This window comes from Canis lupus, chromosome 26, assembly GCF_003254725.2.
Source record: "Canis lupus dingo isolate Sandy chromosome 26, ASM325472v2, whole genome shotgun sequence".
Classification (NCBI taxonomy): Eukaryota; Metazoa; Chordata; class Mammalia; order Carnivora; family Canidae; genus Canis; species Canis lupus.
The window spans coordinates 8,269,697-8,287,791 of NC_064268.1; the positions used below are offsets into that span (position 1 = coordinate 8,269,697).

The 18,095-nt window shown below is 40.6% G+C and overlaps 1 protein-coding gene across 2 annotated transcripts in view; it reads right to left on the reverse strand.

Annotated features, from left to right (window-relative positions):
- Window positions 1–1,346: 1,346 nt before the first annotated feature.
- Window positions 1,347–18,095, reverse strand: part of P2RX7 (purinergic receptor P2X 7) — a 46,147-nt gene continuing 29,398 nt past the window's right edge. The window contains exons 9-13 of one of the 2 annotated variants that reach the window (XM_035706697.2): window positions 11,274–11,364; window positions 9,863–9,928; window positions 9,575–9,724; window positions 7,516–7,617; window positions 1,347–4,604 (exon numbers count right to left, since the gene is read on the reverse strand). In XM_035706697.2, the coding sequence (XP_035562590.1) occupies window positions 4,383–4,604; window positions 7,516–7,617; window positions 9,575–9,724; window positions 9,863–9,928; window positions 11,274–11,364 (631 nt within the window). In that variant the 3' untranslated portion in view covers window positions 1,347–4,382. Of the gene's footprint in view, window positions 4,878–7,515; window positions 7,618–9,574; window positions 9,725–9,862; window positions 9,929–11,273; window positions 11,365–18,095 lie in introns of both variants that reach the window. The other variant, XM_025473881.3, reaches the window with a different exon arrangement.

The window sequence follows — 18,095 nt, forward strand, 5'->3', positions numbered from 1 at the left end:
GTTCTGTAAACCTGCTATGCATTTCCTGCCCCAGGCCTTCACACATGCTAGTCTTTCTGCCTAGAATGCTCTTTCCTACCTTATTCACCTAGTTATCCAGTACTTACCCTTCAGATTTCAGCTAAAGGGCTGCATTCTCAAGGAGGACCTCTCTGATCCCCCCCAAATGGTCAAATTCCCCTATTTTAGGCTCTCAGAGCATCATTTTTTCTTCTTCATCATGATTCACAAGATGCAAATTTAAATTTGAATTGTTTGATTAATGTTCATGTCCTCATGTCTCCATGACAGTAGCAACGTTATCTATCATTGGTCTCTAGTGAGTGCCTAAAAGAAAATTCTTTTTCCTATTCTCTACTTGTAATACTTCTGTGGCACCAAATTTTTATGGGGTTTTCCCACGCCAACCAATTCTCCGACTCTCCAGACACCAGCTGAGTGTCCTACAATTCAATTGTGTTATTAACTACTGGAGTTGGCCTAGACCCCATAGGTTGAGGCCTCTATCCCACAGGATTGTCCCCCACTTCAGATGCTAGTCACAAGTCCCAGCTGTAACCTGTATTTCAGACCAACTGGCTATAAATTGAGGGTTCCCATAACCCCCTTTTCAGGTTCAATCATTTGCCATAATGGTTCATAGAACTCAGGGAAACTCTTGTTTATATTTACTGGTTTATTATAAAGGGTATAATGATACATATGAACAACTAGACAAAGAGGTACATAGGGCAAGGTCCAGAAGGGTCCTTAGCACAGATGCTTCTGTCCCTGTGGAGTTGGGGTACACCACTCTCCCAGCATGTAGATGTGTTCATCAGTTCAGAAGCTCTCCAAATCTTGTGATTTAGACATTTTTAATGGGAGCTTCATCATATGGGCACAATCAATTATTAATTTAATTTCCAATCCACTACTCTGAAGAACCTGGAACTCTTAGAAGTCCTAAGTTCTGACCATGGCTTTGTCTTTTTGGCAACCAGTCCCTATCCTGAAGTTAAGAGCCTACTAAGCGTTTCCTTGTTAGAACACAAGACACTCTCATCAGCCCAGAAATTCTAAGGAATTTGGGAACTCTGTGTTAGCACCTGGGAGCAGAGATCAAATACATATTTTTTTTAAGATTTTATTTATTTATTCATGAGAGACAGAGAGAGAGAGAGAGAGAGAGAGAGAGAGAGAGGCAGAGACACAGGCAGAGGGAGAAGCAGGCTCCATGCAGGGACTCGATCCCGGGACTCCAGGATCACTCCCCGGACCAAAGGCAGGTGCTAAACCACTGAGCCACCCAGGAATCCCCTCAAATACATATCTTTTTTTTTTTAAGATTTTATTTATTTATTCATGAGAGAGAGAGAGAGAGAGAGAGAGAGAGGCAGAGTCACAGGCAGAGGGAAAAGCAGGCTCCATGCGGGGAGCCAGACATGGGACTCGATTCCAGGTCTCCAGGATCACACCCTGGGCTGCAGGCGGCTCTAAACTGCTGCGTCACCAGGGCTGCCCTCAAATACATATCTTATTATGTCATAGTGCCTCAATGACTATATGTTGAATGAAAGTGTCAATGAATGAACTGTGATTTGGGGATCTTCTGAGAAAAGGAAGTAAAAGGAACACTTTAGTAATCATAAATCATACATTATTTTTTATAATCGAAACATTGATACAATATTTTATTATCAAAACATGTTATCTAGTTAGGACATGTACATTGGCAAACTAGAATTAGTAAGTGTTTAAAAACTGGTGCCCTCTGAAGAGAGAAATGCAAGTTCATTACCAATTCTACATGAAACCAGTCAATGTGATAAGAAAGCAGATCTTTAATACAGACACGAAGTAATGAATACTGGGCAATTACCATATAGAATAATGTATTTAAGTACAAGCAAACATCCTACAGAGTGTGATTCTCCTTGGGATGTCTTTGCTGATGACATTATTTTATGCAGTAGACTAAAAAACAAGACATAAATGTGATGCATGTTATTGTAGGAAGTGTCAAGACATTTTACACATGGATGACATAACACATCACCCTCTCACTTAAAGCATCTGTGGGGAAGGTGAAGGAAGATAGGTGGATCTAATGACTAATTGTCATTCTAAATTCTGACTCCATTTGGGGCCCCCAGAGGTGATAAAAATACATTGGGGATAAGGCACACACGCACAAAAAGGTATAAAGTCTTAGATATTTATCAGAATGGAAATCTGTAGCTCATACATAGAATTCTAGGAGTAAAAATTTAAATTCTGCAGAAGTCATATGTAATCCACTTTTCAAATATATATCATACATATAAGAAGTCATTTATAATTTACTATCTCTGAAAGGTTGTAAAAATGAAATTTCAGTCTGGCCTACCATATTCCTGAGTTTAAAGCCAGATAAAATCCTGGATCAAAAAAAGAAGGGTTTTGCCCATATTTACCTTATGTGAATATAGTAAAAAAGCATCTGGTTTTTAAAAGGTATCAAAATGGTACATCTCAGAATATGTATTTAAAAAAACTCACAGATCCTTCATCAGTTACAGCGGTTTGTTTTTTTTTTTTTAGTTACAGTGTTGAATAGTGGTCTCCATTTATTCTTTAAAATAGTTGTTTAGGAATAATCAATTCTAATACCAGAAAAATGAAAGGAAATCCCAAAGAAGGATACTAAAACTTCTGACTATCCATTTTCATATTCTTAGCAGTTGATGTACAGAAATGGTAAAGGTTTGGGTGTGAGTTACTTTTTAAAGTAGTATCCAGATTGCATCCATTCTAATTGGCTGCAAAGTACAGGGTGTTGAAGGCATAAACTTGGCCTTTTCCAGTTTTAACAGCAGTAGCTACTTCCAGTTGCAGAGATAGGATGTATATTAGACTATATCAGGTAGTCCAGCAGTTAGGTTGGATAGATGCCAGGCCTGGTCTGGTGGGTTACCTGATTTGGTCTGCAGCTTTGACAGAGGTGCCGAACAGAAACCTAAGCCCCTTTGGGGCTTTCAGGGGTGGTCCAAGCTCCCTAAAAACCTTAGAACTGGGGGATCCCTGGATGGCTCAGAGGTTTAGGGCCTGCCTTCGGCCCAGGGCGTGGTCCTGGAGTCCAGGGATCGGGTCCCGCGTTGATCTTCCTGCAGGGAGCCTGCTTCTCTCTCTGCCTGTGTCTCTGCTTCTCTCTTTCTGTCTCTCATGAATGCATGAATAAAATCTTAGAAAAACAAACAAACAAAAAACCTTAGAACCATGGAAAGTATGGGCTGAGTCTATGTTCCACTGAGGCTTCCTCACTGCCCCAGAGTGTTGCTGCATAACAAACAACATAAAACTTAGTGGCTTAAAACAACACTTTTGTTCTGTGCAGGGCATCTCATATAGTTGCAGTCCTATGTTAGCAGGGTGTGGAATCATCCGAAAGCATCAGTACATATCCGAAAGCATATGTACTGAGTGGCTCTCCCATGTCTAGTTTGTTTGGCTTGGAAGCTGGGAACTGGAGGCATCTCTGTTCTCCATGTAGCTTCTTGAATTTCCTCACAGAAGGGTGGTCTCAGGATAGCCAGACCTTTGTATGGGGGCTGGCTTCCTTCACAGCAGACGTGGGACCGGATAGGAAGTGGAAGCTGCCAGCCTCAAGACCAAGACCCCAGAGCTGGCACAGTGTCACTTCCACTGCTGGATAAAGCCATCAGAACTGCCTAGATACAAGGGGAGGAGACATAACTCTCAGGGACAAGTGCCAAAGAATTTGTGGCCACTTTTTTTTTTAAGATTTTATTTATTTATTCATGAGAGAGAGAGAAAGAGGGGCAGAGACACAGGCAGAGAAAGAAGCAGGCTCCATGCAGGGAGCCTGATGTGGGACTTGATCCTAGGACTCTAGGATCACGCCCTGGGGTGAAGGCAGGTGCTAAACCGCTGAGTGTGGCCACTTTTAATCCTCCATCTTCTCCACCCAAAGGGTTGGTTCATAGTTGTACAATTTCCCAGCGTGTCTCAGAAGGAGCTTCTTTGCATTCATATAGCTCTTTGTGCATTAGCAAGAAAGTGCACACTCTCTAAGTTTCTTCTCCCGATGTCTCTGTGGAATAGCAGGTTGGATAGTAAGGCAGCTGAGGCACAGAGTTAAAGCCCTAGGATCATACAACTTCCCAGGGATGGAATTGAGGCATAGATCTGAATCTCTTGACTCTCAGTCCATGCTGAGGGATTCTAGTTTATTTGTTGGGTTGTTTAGTCTGCTCTCTGACAGATCTAGGGCTGCAGGAGAGGAAACACATCTCCCTTTGGTTGAAAATTTGGCCACAGATCTTTGCAGGTCAAGCTCAGGTGCAAACAACATTCTAATTGGGAACATTAGAACATTAACATGCTTGCTCAACCCTGTGCCATCAGTAAGGACTCCTGAAGCCACTGTACTGGCCTTCACTCTTGGGAAATTCTCTCCGGATCCTCCAGCGGCAGCAGCTGGGCAGGATGGCAAAGTCGGCTAGGTCCTGGGAGCCAAAGCGCCAGGTGGTGTAGCACCTGTAGGCACAGTGCCGCAGCCGGCTGTTGGAGTTTTCATCCAGCACCAGCAAGGGCTCCTGGTAGAGCAGGAGGAACTGCAGGACCTGTCGGGACAAGATGAGCTTCCTGAACGGCTCTGAGGTGGTAATGCAGGCACCAGCCTTTTTCCGACAGCACAGCTCTTCCAGGCATCGCTGGCTCTCGGGGAGCTGGGATGGGAGGCAGTGTCCACACTGGCACCAGTCTGGGCTGTTGCTGGATCTAGGGGTCACTTCTTCACTTAACAGCTGCATCTCCTCTGATTGTCCAGGAATAGAGGACAGGTCATGGAGAGACAGGGACAGCCTGGACAAGTCTGTGAATTCCATTGAGGGTCTCTGAAAAAGTCAAGTTTCCAAACCCATCAGCAGTGACCACCCCTAAGGTTCTAGGTTCTTTAATTTTGTTATTAACTTATAACATTACACTTTGTCACATAAATATAATAGCCATCATCTATTAAATTTATGTATCAAGAACGTGCTAGTGTTTTATAAACTCACCTTGTTTAGCCTTTGAAGAATCTCATGAGACATGTGTCCTTATCTCCCATTTTACAGATTTGAAAAGTGAAATTCAGACAAGCCAGGCTGCAAGGCAGGTATAACCTCTTCATGGAGACCTTCTTGCCCTGACCACCCGATCCAGGTGGTTCCCTTCCACCCAGATCACTCTCTTAGCACATCATGAGATTTCGTGTTCTTCACAGTACTTATCACTATCTGAAATGATCCCACTAATTGAATTGATATGTTCTCTTGATGATTCTTCTTCCACATGAAAGCAGGGGCCCTGTCTGCTTTGTTACTGCTATATCCCCAGTGCCTAGGACAGGAAGCAGCACATAGTGGACAGTAAATATTTGTTGACTTTGCTCTACTGCTTCCTTTTCCTCCAGCCTTCCTCTTTTAGCAAATCCATTTGTTATCCTCCAAGAGAAGGTTGCCATAATTGACATCATTTATATCTGTTCTTTGTAACAGAGACCTTCATTCACTGGACAAAGATGGAATCAGCACATTAAAATAAATAGTTCTTGTACATGAGCAATTACAGCAGTACTATTTTACAATAGCCAAAGGTTTGCACCCCAAATATCCATTAACGGATAAATGGATAAAAATGTTATGTTCAAAGACTGTACTTTCAGGGATCATTTCTATAGTTTGTTAACAATGTTATGTCCATATAGTGGAGTATTATTCAGCCAGAAAAAGGGGAACAATGTACTGACACCTGCTATGATATGAACCTTGAAGACATTAGGAAAAGTGGGAGAAGCCAGTCACAAAAAGGCAAATACTGTATGATTCCATTTATATGAAATGTCCCAAAATAGGCAATTCCATGCTGACAGGAAGAGTAATGTTTGCCAGGGACTAGGGGGAAGTGGGTGTGAGGAATGGCTGCTGAATGGATGCAGCATTTCCTTTTGGGTCAATGAAAAAGTTGTGGAACTAGATAGTGAGATAGCTGCACAGCATGTGGATAAACTTTTGAATTTTAAAGGTTTTATTTATTTAGGAGAGACATGGAGAGGTAGAGACATAGGCAGAGGGATAAGCAGTCTCCCTGTGGGGAGCTCAGTTTGGGACTCCATCCTGGGACTCCAGGATCACTCCCTGAGCCAAAGGCAAATACTCAACCACTGAGCCACCCAGGTGTCCCTGGATTTTGAATTTTAAATGTCACTGAACTGTACACTTTATAATGGTTAAAATGATAAATTTTATGTGTATTCTCTACCCTGCCAGCCTCTAGTTCACATTATATCCAAACCCAACATGGACATTACAAGAATGGAAAAATTCTGGCCAGTCTCTCTCAATAAGAGACATAAAAATCTATAATATTAGTGAGTCAAATCCAGCAATAAATACAAAGAGTAATATATTACATTCAAATTGATTCTACTGTAGGAATGCAAGGTTGGCTTAATATTTGAAAATCAGTTTGTGTAATTCACCACACCCATAGAGAAAAGAAAACTCATTGTTTTTTAAAAAGCAGAAAAAAGTATTATTTTAAAATTCAGTATTCATTTATGATAAAGATTCTTAGCAAACTAGAACAGGGGAGACTTTTCTTAATTCGATAAAGCATTCTTTAAAACCCTACAGCAAATATGATAGTGAAATGTGAAAGCTTTCTTCCTGAGATAGGGAATGAGACAAAAAGATGTTTGCTCTTACCATCAGCATTGTACCAGTGGTTCTAACAGGTGTAATAAACACCAGGAACTGGAAGAGGCAAGGAAGGATCCTCCCCTTGGGCTTTCAGACAGAGCCCTACCAACACCTTGACTTCTGACTTCCAGCCTCCAGAAGTGTATGAGAATGAATTTCTGTTGTTTTAAGCTACTTAGTTGTGGTGATTTATTATGGAAGCTGTAGAAATAATACAGTTAATAAAGATGTCCAGCAATCAGAGCTGCTGAGGAGAGTGGGAATTAAAACACCCCCTTTAGAGGATGGTTTGGTAGTATCATATGCCTGCCTTCCGACCCAGCAGGTCCACTTGTAGGCACCATATGTTTACCATGGCGGCATTTCTGCATGAGCTCCAAACTGGAAACTACCAAATGTCTATCAACAATGGAAGGGATAAATATATTGGATGTTTATAAAGTGGAAATTATACAACAATGGAATGAACTATTGCTATATGCAGTGTCATAGATGACTCACAAAAACAATGTTGAGTGAAAGAAGCCAGACATTTCACAGAGTATATGCTGAGTGAGTACATATGGGATTCAAATTTTATAAAATTCTGGAAGATATAAAACTAACCTTTGGGTACAGAATAATGATGACATTTAAGGGAAGGTAGTGGGTGGAGACATGAAAAAGGCTTTTACTAATATTCTGGGTTACATGTACTTAATGTGTTAAAATTGCAATTTATACAAATCTGTAGCTATATTTATATTTAATAGTAACTTTTCTTTAAAAAAAATCAAATGTTTTAACTTACTGGGACTTCTTCACCTTCGACATCTTGTAGACGTCTCCGAAGCAGCTGTTGGTCCACCATCCTAATGTGGGCTTCATCCACAAAGGACACATATTTTAATGTCTAAGAAAAGACAGTTAAAATTTTTACCCATTTTTGTACAGAATTATCCACAATGACATTCCTGAACATATCTAAAGGCAAGTGTTATTCCTATTTACCAAATGACAAACTGTTAGAGAAGCTGACCAAAAACTCTTGCTGGCCGAGGATGAATGATTTCTGAGTCCAAAGGTAAATCAGTAGTGGAACTCGATGTACCTTAATATGTGAGCTCAGAGTCTCCATAGCTTGCTGCCTGATGTTTTTAGGTCTTCCACATGCTATGTCAAACCCTTTCTTGTATCTCCTCAATTTGAGTTACTCTTGATTGAGTATCCCCAGAAAATGTGACTATTGCAACTTAAATTATCTATATTTTTGTTGACTTTCATCCCATCTTGGGCTTTTATTTTTAGTTGCAAAATGGTAATTATTTTTAGTTGCAAAAATGCACTTTTATTTCATATTGTAGAATACGTGTACAGTGATCAGTGAACCGTGCATTCAGCTGCTGGGAAAAGGACAGTCATATTCTTATGAGGGAAAGACAGAGAAAGCCTCTTTGTTGTTTTAAGCACTGGAGATTTCTCCTTGATTGGGAGAAATTGTGGAATCAAGGATAGGAGACCTGCTTGGTAGAACCCAAATTAAATCAAAACAATGCAAATGAGCTAAAATTCTATTTGACTAGTCCTTCATCCTAGGCTCCTTTGCAGAAGGAATCGTTGTTGTCACTTTTGTGTGTGTCCAGTGCCTTTTTGTATACATGTTATCCTCCCTATACACATTCATGCATGTGTATAAGTGTAGAAAATATATAGAATATATAAAATATCTAGAATATATGTGTGTATTTGTGTGTATATATGTACACATTTACATATAGAAAATATGTGAGATTAGTTCATATGTGTAGTTGTCTTTTAACCCATCTATCATAGGGATCCCTAGGTGGCTTAGTGGTTTTGTGCCTGCCTTTGGCCCAGGGTGTGATCCTGGAGTCCCAGGATCAAGTCCCACGTCGGGATCCCTGCATGGAGCCTGCCTCTCCCTCTGCCTGTGTCTCTGCCTCTCTCTCTCTGTGTGTCTCTCATGAATAAATAAAAATCTTAAAAAAAACCCTATCATATCATATATATTATTCTATAGTTTGCTTTTTTCCTTTCAACAACACATTTTGGATATTTGTTCATGCCAGTACCTCTAACATATCAGTTATTAAGATGGATTCTGAAACCAGCCTGTCTGAATTAGAATTGTAGCTCTTCCATCTACTAGCTATATGACTCTGGGCAAACTATTTACCCCTTCTTACACATCAATTGTCTCATCTTTAGAAAGATATTAGCGTATATTTATAGGGTTGTCCTGAAAATTCAATGAATTAATATATAGAAAGCACTTTGAAGAGTTCCATAAATGTTTGCTCTTATTATTATCCACATCATTCTTTTAAACTGGTGCTTGGCACTCCTTGCTATGGACTGGTCATAGTTTCTCTCACCATCCACCTGTTGGACATTTGGCTGGATATTCTTTCTTCACTGTTACTAAAGACAGTGCTTAGGTGGATTTAGTTACATGGCACTACTGGGGCACTTAAGTGAGTGTTACTTGCGGGTTGGCACGGAGAAGCGGAAATGCCAGGCTGTAAAGCATATCCCACCTAAGTATTATTAGATACTGCCAAATTGTCTCCAAAGTCACTATACTATTTTTTTTGGCTGCACCAATTTAATAAATCTGAAAAAACTGACAAGTCCTAGAACATAAAAATTCATTCTCCCTCTTTCTGGCCTCTTCATTTTGTTTCTCTTCTTCCCTAAGACCAAAGGATTCATCTGAGAGATGGTGGATCAGGGTAGAGTCCAGAGACTTGTCTACTATGGGATGACACCTGTGATTTTGGCCTTATTTTTGCATAAAATACACCTGACTCTCCGGGTATTTTGGCACCTACTGATTCAGTGAGCCTTACCGGCTTTGGCTCCACAATGGTCTCACACTTCTTCTTGTAGTAGTATTCATTGACTGCACAGTATTCACAGCACTTGAAACAGGGATAAATGTGGGATCGACAGCATTTACTTGAGTAAGTGTTGATGAGAAAGTCAATGAACAGAGTGGCCTAGGAAGAACCCAGATCAGTGCGAGTTAGTGAGATTTCTTTTCTTCTTCTTCTTCTTCTTTTTTTTTTTTTTTTTTTTTTTTTTTTTTTTTTTTTGCCAAATCACTTTCCTAAAGTGTAGGAAAGAGAACCCCTTACCAAACCAAAGTAGGAGAGGGTTGAGCCAATGTACACGACCAACTGGATAATGTCAAATTTTCCTCCCTGAAAACAAAATGGTAAAAATTACTTAGTTGACATTCAGAGCAATGGCCTTTTGCTCTACCATGTAATTGTCAGCTCCAGCAGATGAGAGAGTCCATGGCCATGACTTCAATAGATCATGCAAGGTGTTTATGGCAACAGATGCTGCAGACTGAAAATAGGAATCCCATTCATCCTATTTCTGCCTTCTGGGATCCGCTCGAAAACATGAATGTGTTAAACAAAGAAGCACTAGAACCCATACACTGAGTTTGTTGTTTTCCCATACAAGGTGAGAATTTCGGGCAAGTTTTCCCTAAAAGTGGTTTGAGATTACCTTGGAAGCAGAGGGAAAGAATATCTGCACACTCTTCCCTTAGGTGTCCTCGTGGTTTTTCTTCTCAAAGATCTTTCCATCCTCTCAGCTTCTATCTCATCGACTCTTGTGTTGCTTACCACCATATGACATAACATATGATGTAAATAATACAGTTTTGGACAAGGCATTTTGGGCATCTACAGATTTTTGCATGCCCAGAATACCCTCCCTCCTTCTTGTGGAAACAACACCCAGTTTTCCTTCAGAAAACCATATCTGTCCATGCTTGGTCCAAATAGTTTGAGGGAAAGGGGCTGGGTCAGGGCAGGTCCAAGGCCACTGACATTATGGTGTGACCTAAACATAGTGATTAGCACAGGGCATGGGGCCCATGTTGGGCCAGTCAGAGCCAATGGTATCTGCCTGAATTATTTGCCAAACCTTTTATAGCAAAGAGATGTTCTTGTTTTATTGAGATTGCTGGACTGGTAAAGGTATAAGGAGCTGCCTGAAATCACAATGTAGACACAGCCAGCCAGGATGATGCCAAAATAGAGGAGAACAGACGTAAGAAATGAAGGGAAGAAGATTCTTAAGGATGTTGTTTGAATATCCAGCCATGCCCAAAGCCTGAAACTGCCCCTGGATTTTTCAGTTATGTGAAATTAAAAAAAAACAAAAACAAAAACAAAAACAAAACCAAAAAAACAAAAACAACTTTTTTCCCCCTAAGCCAATTTGCATTGGATTCTTTTACTTACAAAGTGTTTTGCAAAAGGATTTCTTACTTTCTCTCTTTTTTAAGCATCGGAGTATTTTTAAAGTTGAATATTCAGTGTTTTTCCCCAATCCCACTCTTGTACTCATCAGTTGACTTCATCTTGGACAGGACCCCAAGGACATTTCTTCCCCCTCTTATCCCACATGTGAGATGCACAGTGCCAGCTAATGACTATGACTGAAACATGTACCCTTTGAGGCACTACAGCAATAATTAGGACACAGTCGCAGGAATGGAGGTGCCAGTGGCTGGGAGCAGAGACTTACGGTGCCAAAAACCAGGATGTCAAAACGGATCCCAAAGACTTTTATCAGAGTCCGTTTTTCAACGTTGTTTTCCTTATAGTACTTGGCGTATCTGTAGGAGGAGAAGGATCCATGTTTAAAAGATCTGTGTGAACATGCTGGTATTTCATGAAAGGAAAACCCAAAACAGGAGCCGAGCTAGTCTTACTTGTTTATCTTCTAGTTCTGCTGCAGTTGGCAGAGGGAAGAACATTATTCAAACCCACAAATTACTCTCTTGGAACCAAAGCACCACTTCCCACATTGCCTCCTCTTCTTCCACCATCACAGAGTGGTACAAAATCTCCTTTCCATTTAAGATGAAAATGAACAATTTTTAATGAGTACAGTATTAACAATAAGAGAAATTTAAAAAAATAGTCTCAAGCAAATCTGATTATTTCTTAAGAGGGTTTGGCTTCTAGAACAAAGTGGGGTGGGGATCTTGGCTACTAATTGGTGGATAGGGGCTAGGTGCCCCTCAGCAATCTGTTCTAATTGTATTTTCTTAGATTCCGTATTTGTCTGTGTGCATCTATTACAACAGGGCCAAACTAACAGCCATAATTGTTTATATCTTCCTTGTGATCCAGCTTTTGCAAGAGCCTGAAAATCATGTTAAAGACCCTCTGCTGATCCTGAATCCATATCTCCAACCACCTTCACTTCTACCCTCACACATGGAGCCACTATTTCCCCTGCACCAGGTCACCCAAGGCCAGGTACCCAAAGCTAGCACCTGTAGCCCAGAGCCTGCTCACATTACTCAAGCAGGCTAATTCTAAGGTGTTGCCCCGCTCTGCCTTGCCTGTCCCATGGAAAACACAATGAAGGTTCTGGGCCATGCTTTCCCTTGATCATTCCATCTCCTGACCAAACCTGGTGCTTCCCCTGTGGCCTTGTGTGGCATGGTGTGCCCCTCCTCTTGGGAAATATAATAAAGTTCTTTCAGTGGCAGTGACCTCTCTGTATCATTTCTTTTTTTTCTCTCTCTTTTTTTTTTCTGTATCATTTCTTAGGTATATTTATAAATTAAGACTCAGGCACAAATCACAACCACCCCAAATGCGTAGCTCTCACCAGTGTTGCAGTCAGGAAAAGCAGAATGTTTTGTTTTCATGGAAAATTAGGAAGGCTTAAACCACATGCGTCACAAAACTTTTAAATCTGTCCCTCTTACCACCTTTTGGAGGTTGTTTTTAGGTAAGATATTTTCTGAGTTACTAATTCACAGTCTATTTACAGGTGTGGAGAGAGAAGGAAACAGAAGGCAGATGCTCTGTCAGAATACAGTACAGAGTATTTGAAACTCCTGTTTTTTGACTCTCAAAATGTGTTGAGCACCAATTTCTGGCCAGAGGGGTTTTGATTTCTTTGTTTCTGATGGTTCTCATCCCATGACAGTTCTTTCTTCTGCTGCTCTACCAAGTGATTTATTTTTTAAAACACAAAGCAAAGCAAAGGGTCTTGGTACAGTGGTTCTTGAACTAAGGATAAGAATCACTTGGGAAATGTGTTCAAGGGTAGATTCCTAGGCCTCACCCAGAGCGTGGTTTCAGAAAGTTTGAGATGTTTCTAGAAAGGTGCTAGGTGGATCTGGTGCACGAGGTCAGTGGTCCACACTGAGAAACACTAGGGCCGGAGCAGGCTGTTTTCTGCACACTGTAATGGCTTGAATAATGGCCACCCAAGAAGGTAGGTCCAAGGGCCAAACCCCTGTACCTGTGAATGTGACCTTATTTGGAATAGGGTCTTTGCAGATGTGATTAAGGACCTTAAGATGAGATCATCCTGGATTTAGGGTGAAACCAATGACTGATATCTTTATAAAAAAGAGAGGAGAGTTGAAACAGAAACACAGAGGAGAAACCCGCATAAAGATGGATACAGATATTAGCGTGATGCAGCCTCAAGTCAAGGAACACAGAGAGTCGCAGGGAGCTGGGAGAAGCAAGGAAGGATCCTCCCCTCGAGACTTCAGGGAGTGTGTCCCTGCTGACTGCTTGATTTTAGACTTCTGTCACCCAGAACTGTGAGAAAATACACTTCTATTGTTTTGAACCACCAAGTTTATAGTCATTTGTTATAGCAGGCACAGGAAACTAACACATGCATATGCCCATTCTGAACCAGAGAGGTGCATCAGGCATGCACTGAGGGTCTGCCCTACTTTATATGTGCTGTAAATAAACCGAATCACATGTTCACTGAATAAGGACCTTTGGGCATTGATCTTTTGTTAAAGGACAAAATTCTGTGATGTGATCAACTTCTTCAACTTCCTATGTTTCAGGAAGTTATATTTTTTCATAAAACTCATATGCAATTCTCTTCTCATTTTTTGTGGCTGTTTGAAAATAACCTATCCAGTTATCCATCAGAACTTGGAACTTTATTTCTGGCCAAAGATTTCTTCTGGCATTCATTCCAGACAACAAATGCTCTAACATTTTGTTCTAAAAGAATACTAACATCATAACCACCTCAGTTCTTTAGAAAGCACAGATCTCTCCAGGAGCTGATGTTCTTAGGCTTACCTCAAAGACTCAAAGGATATATGCTAACATCTGTTTGGGACATTGCCCTGCATGCTTCTGCAGAACACTAAAAACAAAACAAAACAAAACAAAACCAAAAACAAAACGCAAACATCCTGCAAAGGCAGTCAGAGGACCACTGATCAAATCATCTCTTGTTGCTAATGGCCCTAAGTCTGTTCAGTGGAACAGCAGGGGATATCAAAACATCTAAACTAGGAGCTGCTTCAGGGCCCTGGATGAAACTCCACTGACTTAGAGGAGGCAAAAAACATCTTGTGTCTTGATCTCAGCTGACCTTTTTTTTTTTTTTTAAAGATTTAATTCATTTATTCATGAGAGACAGAGAGAGAGAGAGAGAGAGAGAGAGAGAGAGGCACAGACACAGGCAGAGGGAGAAACAGGCTCCATTCCATGCAGGGAGCCTGACATCAGCTGGCCTTTAGTCAAGGGTCTCAAACTCAAATGCCTATAGGGGTGAGGCAGATGATGGAATGAATATTGCAGGCCAGCTATAAGGCAATAGGGAGTGGTAGGGACAGTGGAAAACAACAACAAAAAAATCACATGCCCTTTCTAAAGGGAACCACTGTCACTCATCTCCAACAGAGTGCTGCTGTGTGAAATATGAACCTAGAGTTGTCAAATGGTTTAGTTTTTTCCCCCAATACTCAAAATTTTTGAGAAAAGTAGGAAGTCCAGATTTTTATGTAGAATGTCTCAACTTTTAAAACATTGTATAAGCAAAAAATAAGTAAAGAAAAATAAAGACACAGTTTGGAGGCTTCCTGCCACTTTATGATGCTGCTTTAGGTAAAATGTAGAGACCCATTTGCTTGAGCAGACCCCTCCAGAAGTCAATAGGAATGCTAGCAGAAGTGTTAGGAAGCAATGAATGTGTGTGTGCATGCACATGTGCACTTTTGCCTACACTTGCATGTACAGATTAAGTAGATGCCATATTGTATTCACTGCCCCAGGAAACTGGCAACCTCATCATAGAGACAAAATGTAGTCAGGTGAAACATCTAAGAAGAAAGTATGTTTGGGGTACTAAATGATAGAGTCTAGACTAGTGCTTCTCAAACTTCAATGTGCACATGAATCTTCTGGGAATCTAGTTAAAATGGAGATTTTGATTCAGTTCATCAAGAGTGGGGCCTGAGACTATAATAAGCTCCCAGGTAAGGCCATGCTGCTGGTTCCAGGACTACACTTTGAGTATTGAGGTTCTAGATCAGTGGTTCTCACACCTGAGAGGCTCTTACCTGGAGGGCTTGTGAAGACAATCCACAACATGTCTGATTCAGTAGGTCCAAGGCAGAGCCTGCAAATTTGGATTTCTAACACATTCCCAGCATGCTGATGCTGGGAATTGTACTTTGAGAACCCCTGGTCTAGACTGTTAATACTACAAGTATTTAGAGAAACTACAAACTTTTGCAGGGCTATTCCCCTAACATGGGCTCCAGTCTGTGCAGTTTCTCTTCCTAACTAGGAAAGCACAAGCCTCACAAAAGCATATAATATCTGCAGGGGTCCTACCCTGCTCTTGGAGAGGCGTTCTCTGGTCTCTCCCCTACCCCTACCCCTGTTCCGCCCTAACCCTGCAGCACAGTATCTTGTTTGATTTTCTTCACAGCATTTATCATTCATTATCTGAAATGGTCTTACTAGGATTATTTGCTCTATTAAGGTATAGTTTACATAAAACATGTATTACATAAAATAAGTCCTCCAAAAGTTGAGTTCAATGAATTTTGACAGATAAATACACTGTATAACCTATATCCCTATCAAGATCTAGAACATTCCATGGCCTCAGAGAATCTCCTGTGCTCCTTTCTAATCAGTACCTATTTTGCCTCTCCCATCTCCTACTCCCCAGACCAGCACCCACTGTTGTCTTTTATCATCACAGAAAAGCTGTCTTGCTTGTTCTTGTACTTCATATAAATGGCACCATACAGTATGGCTTCTTTTACTCCACATAATGTCGGTAGGATACCTCTGTGTTGTTGCATGTGTGAGCATATTGTTCCTTCTTTGTGTATACTAATTAGTGCTTTATTGTATAAATATATACCACAATTTACTTCTCTAATCACCTATTGGACATTTAGGTTGTTTCTGGGTTTTGGTAATTATGGCAAAGGCTGTTGTGAACATTCATATACAAATCTTGGTATGAACTTTTGTTTCCTTTCTAAGAGTGGGGTTTCTGGATTATAGGATAGATGTATGTTTAACTTCATAAAAAATTTTCCAGCAGTTCTCTACCATGGTTGTACCATCTTACGCTACCACCTGGGAAAAGGGAGAGTTCCAGTTGCTTCTCCTCCTTGTCAGCACTTGGAATTGCCAGCCTTTTAAAAAGTTTTACCTATTCTGGGGGGGTATATGTAGGTGTTTCTCATTGTGGTTTACATTTGCATTTCCTTGATGACTAATGATGTTGCCTTGTTGGAGTTTTTAATTTACTTATATTTTTGTCTTATGTTATAATTACTAATATTCATGTCCTATTACAACATAAGCTAAGTAGTAACTTTGTCTATTTTGTTTACCAATATATACCCACTGGCACAACAAGATTTTTTCTTCAACATGTATTTGATGAATGAATAAATAAGTAGTGTCAATATCAATTACCTACTGGCTTCATAGGCAAAATGGTTGAATAGCCATTATTCTAGGGATGTAGTTGACAACTCTTTCTGAAAAGGGAACAGCATAAGCCTACTTTGTGTCTGGAACGAGGGTGCAAAATGGTCAGCCATAATTACAGTCGCTGAAACCTGCCTGGTAGCTGCAAGCAATGAGAGGTCATGGAGCCTTGAACTCTAGGGACAAGTTAGTGCTGGGACAGAGTTGTAGGAACAGGCTGAAAAAATGATCTAGACAGAGGAGGTAACACGGACATCAAGTTAGGACCTCACAGGATCAGTACTGGGGGAAACATTAGGAGCAGACGGGTGAACTGTGCTAAGGGTCAAAACAAGAGCAGGTCAGCACCAAACCCACTCCAGTCAATTTAAATGGTGAAAATGGACCAGGAATCTAGTCAATTCTTATAGGGTTGAAGTCCAGAAGTAAGAAGCATACAAGATAAACTACAAAGAACCCAAAAAGTCAGACAAGACTGCAGGTGTGGAAGCAATGTGGCATCAGGAGTCTTGAAGATATTCTTACCAAAAGGATTTCCAATCAAGGTGGCAGCCTGAGCATTAAGCCCACCACCTCCCACCATACACAAAGAAATGCAAGATAAAACATTCTTTAAAAGTCATATCAAAAAAAAAAGTCGTATCAATGTATTAGTGAGCTCAAAACAAGGAAAGACATTTTCTAGGTGCTAGAGATGAGTGGGGAGTGGGAACTGGAGCCATGTTTGGAGTCTGAAGTCTGTCCCCTAGTAGGACCCCAATCAGATCTGTATCTGAGGAGCTAGAATCTTAAACTTCTAGGGAAGGGAGCAGAGGTTGCAGAAGTCCTACACAGAGAGGGAGCAGGGATAGGATGCTTTCAGCAGAGTGAAAACATCTAGCACCCAGAAATTAAACCAAAAACTGGTTGATAATTGATAGATACCATACAGGCCTGCAGACTACAAAATTACATAATCACCCCAGAGGAATGCCTCTGCATTCATGGCATACACAGAACTTTGCACAAGGCCTTTCCTGCTGAAACTCACCAACAAATACTTTAAAGCCTCGGAAGAAGAAATCCCACACATGTTACTATAGATAATGGGTCAGTGTGAAAGAGTATGTTATACAGTAGAATAGACAGAAGGAATAGGATCCATAAGTTAAGAATGGACCTCACTGAAACAGGAATAGTTGGCTTTGAGAAAGAACTGAATATAAACTTGAGAGATGAAAAATATAGCCATAGAAAAAAATTAAAAACCTGAAAGTATCTGATAAAATGTTAATCACCTTTGATCCAGTAATTCTACTTCTAAAAATTTATCCTAAGGAAACAATCTGAAATTCGAAGATTTATGTACAAAAATGTGCAGTGTAGGATTATTTGTAATAGAAAAGCTGGAAGCACTCCAAATGTCTAGTAATGGAGGAAAAGGCAAGAAAACCATGCAATGAAAGGAAAAGTTGTGGGTTTGGGCGTCAGAGTGACCTAGGTTAGCTGGAGTTATGGAACTACTGTTAGCTGTGGGTCCAGGGCAAATCATTCAAAACATTCACCTTTCTCAGCTTACCTGGGAACACTAATATCCACCTTCCAGGGTTGATGTGTGGTG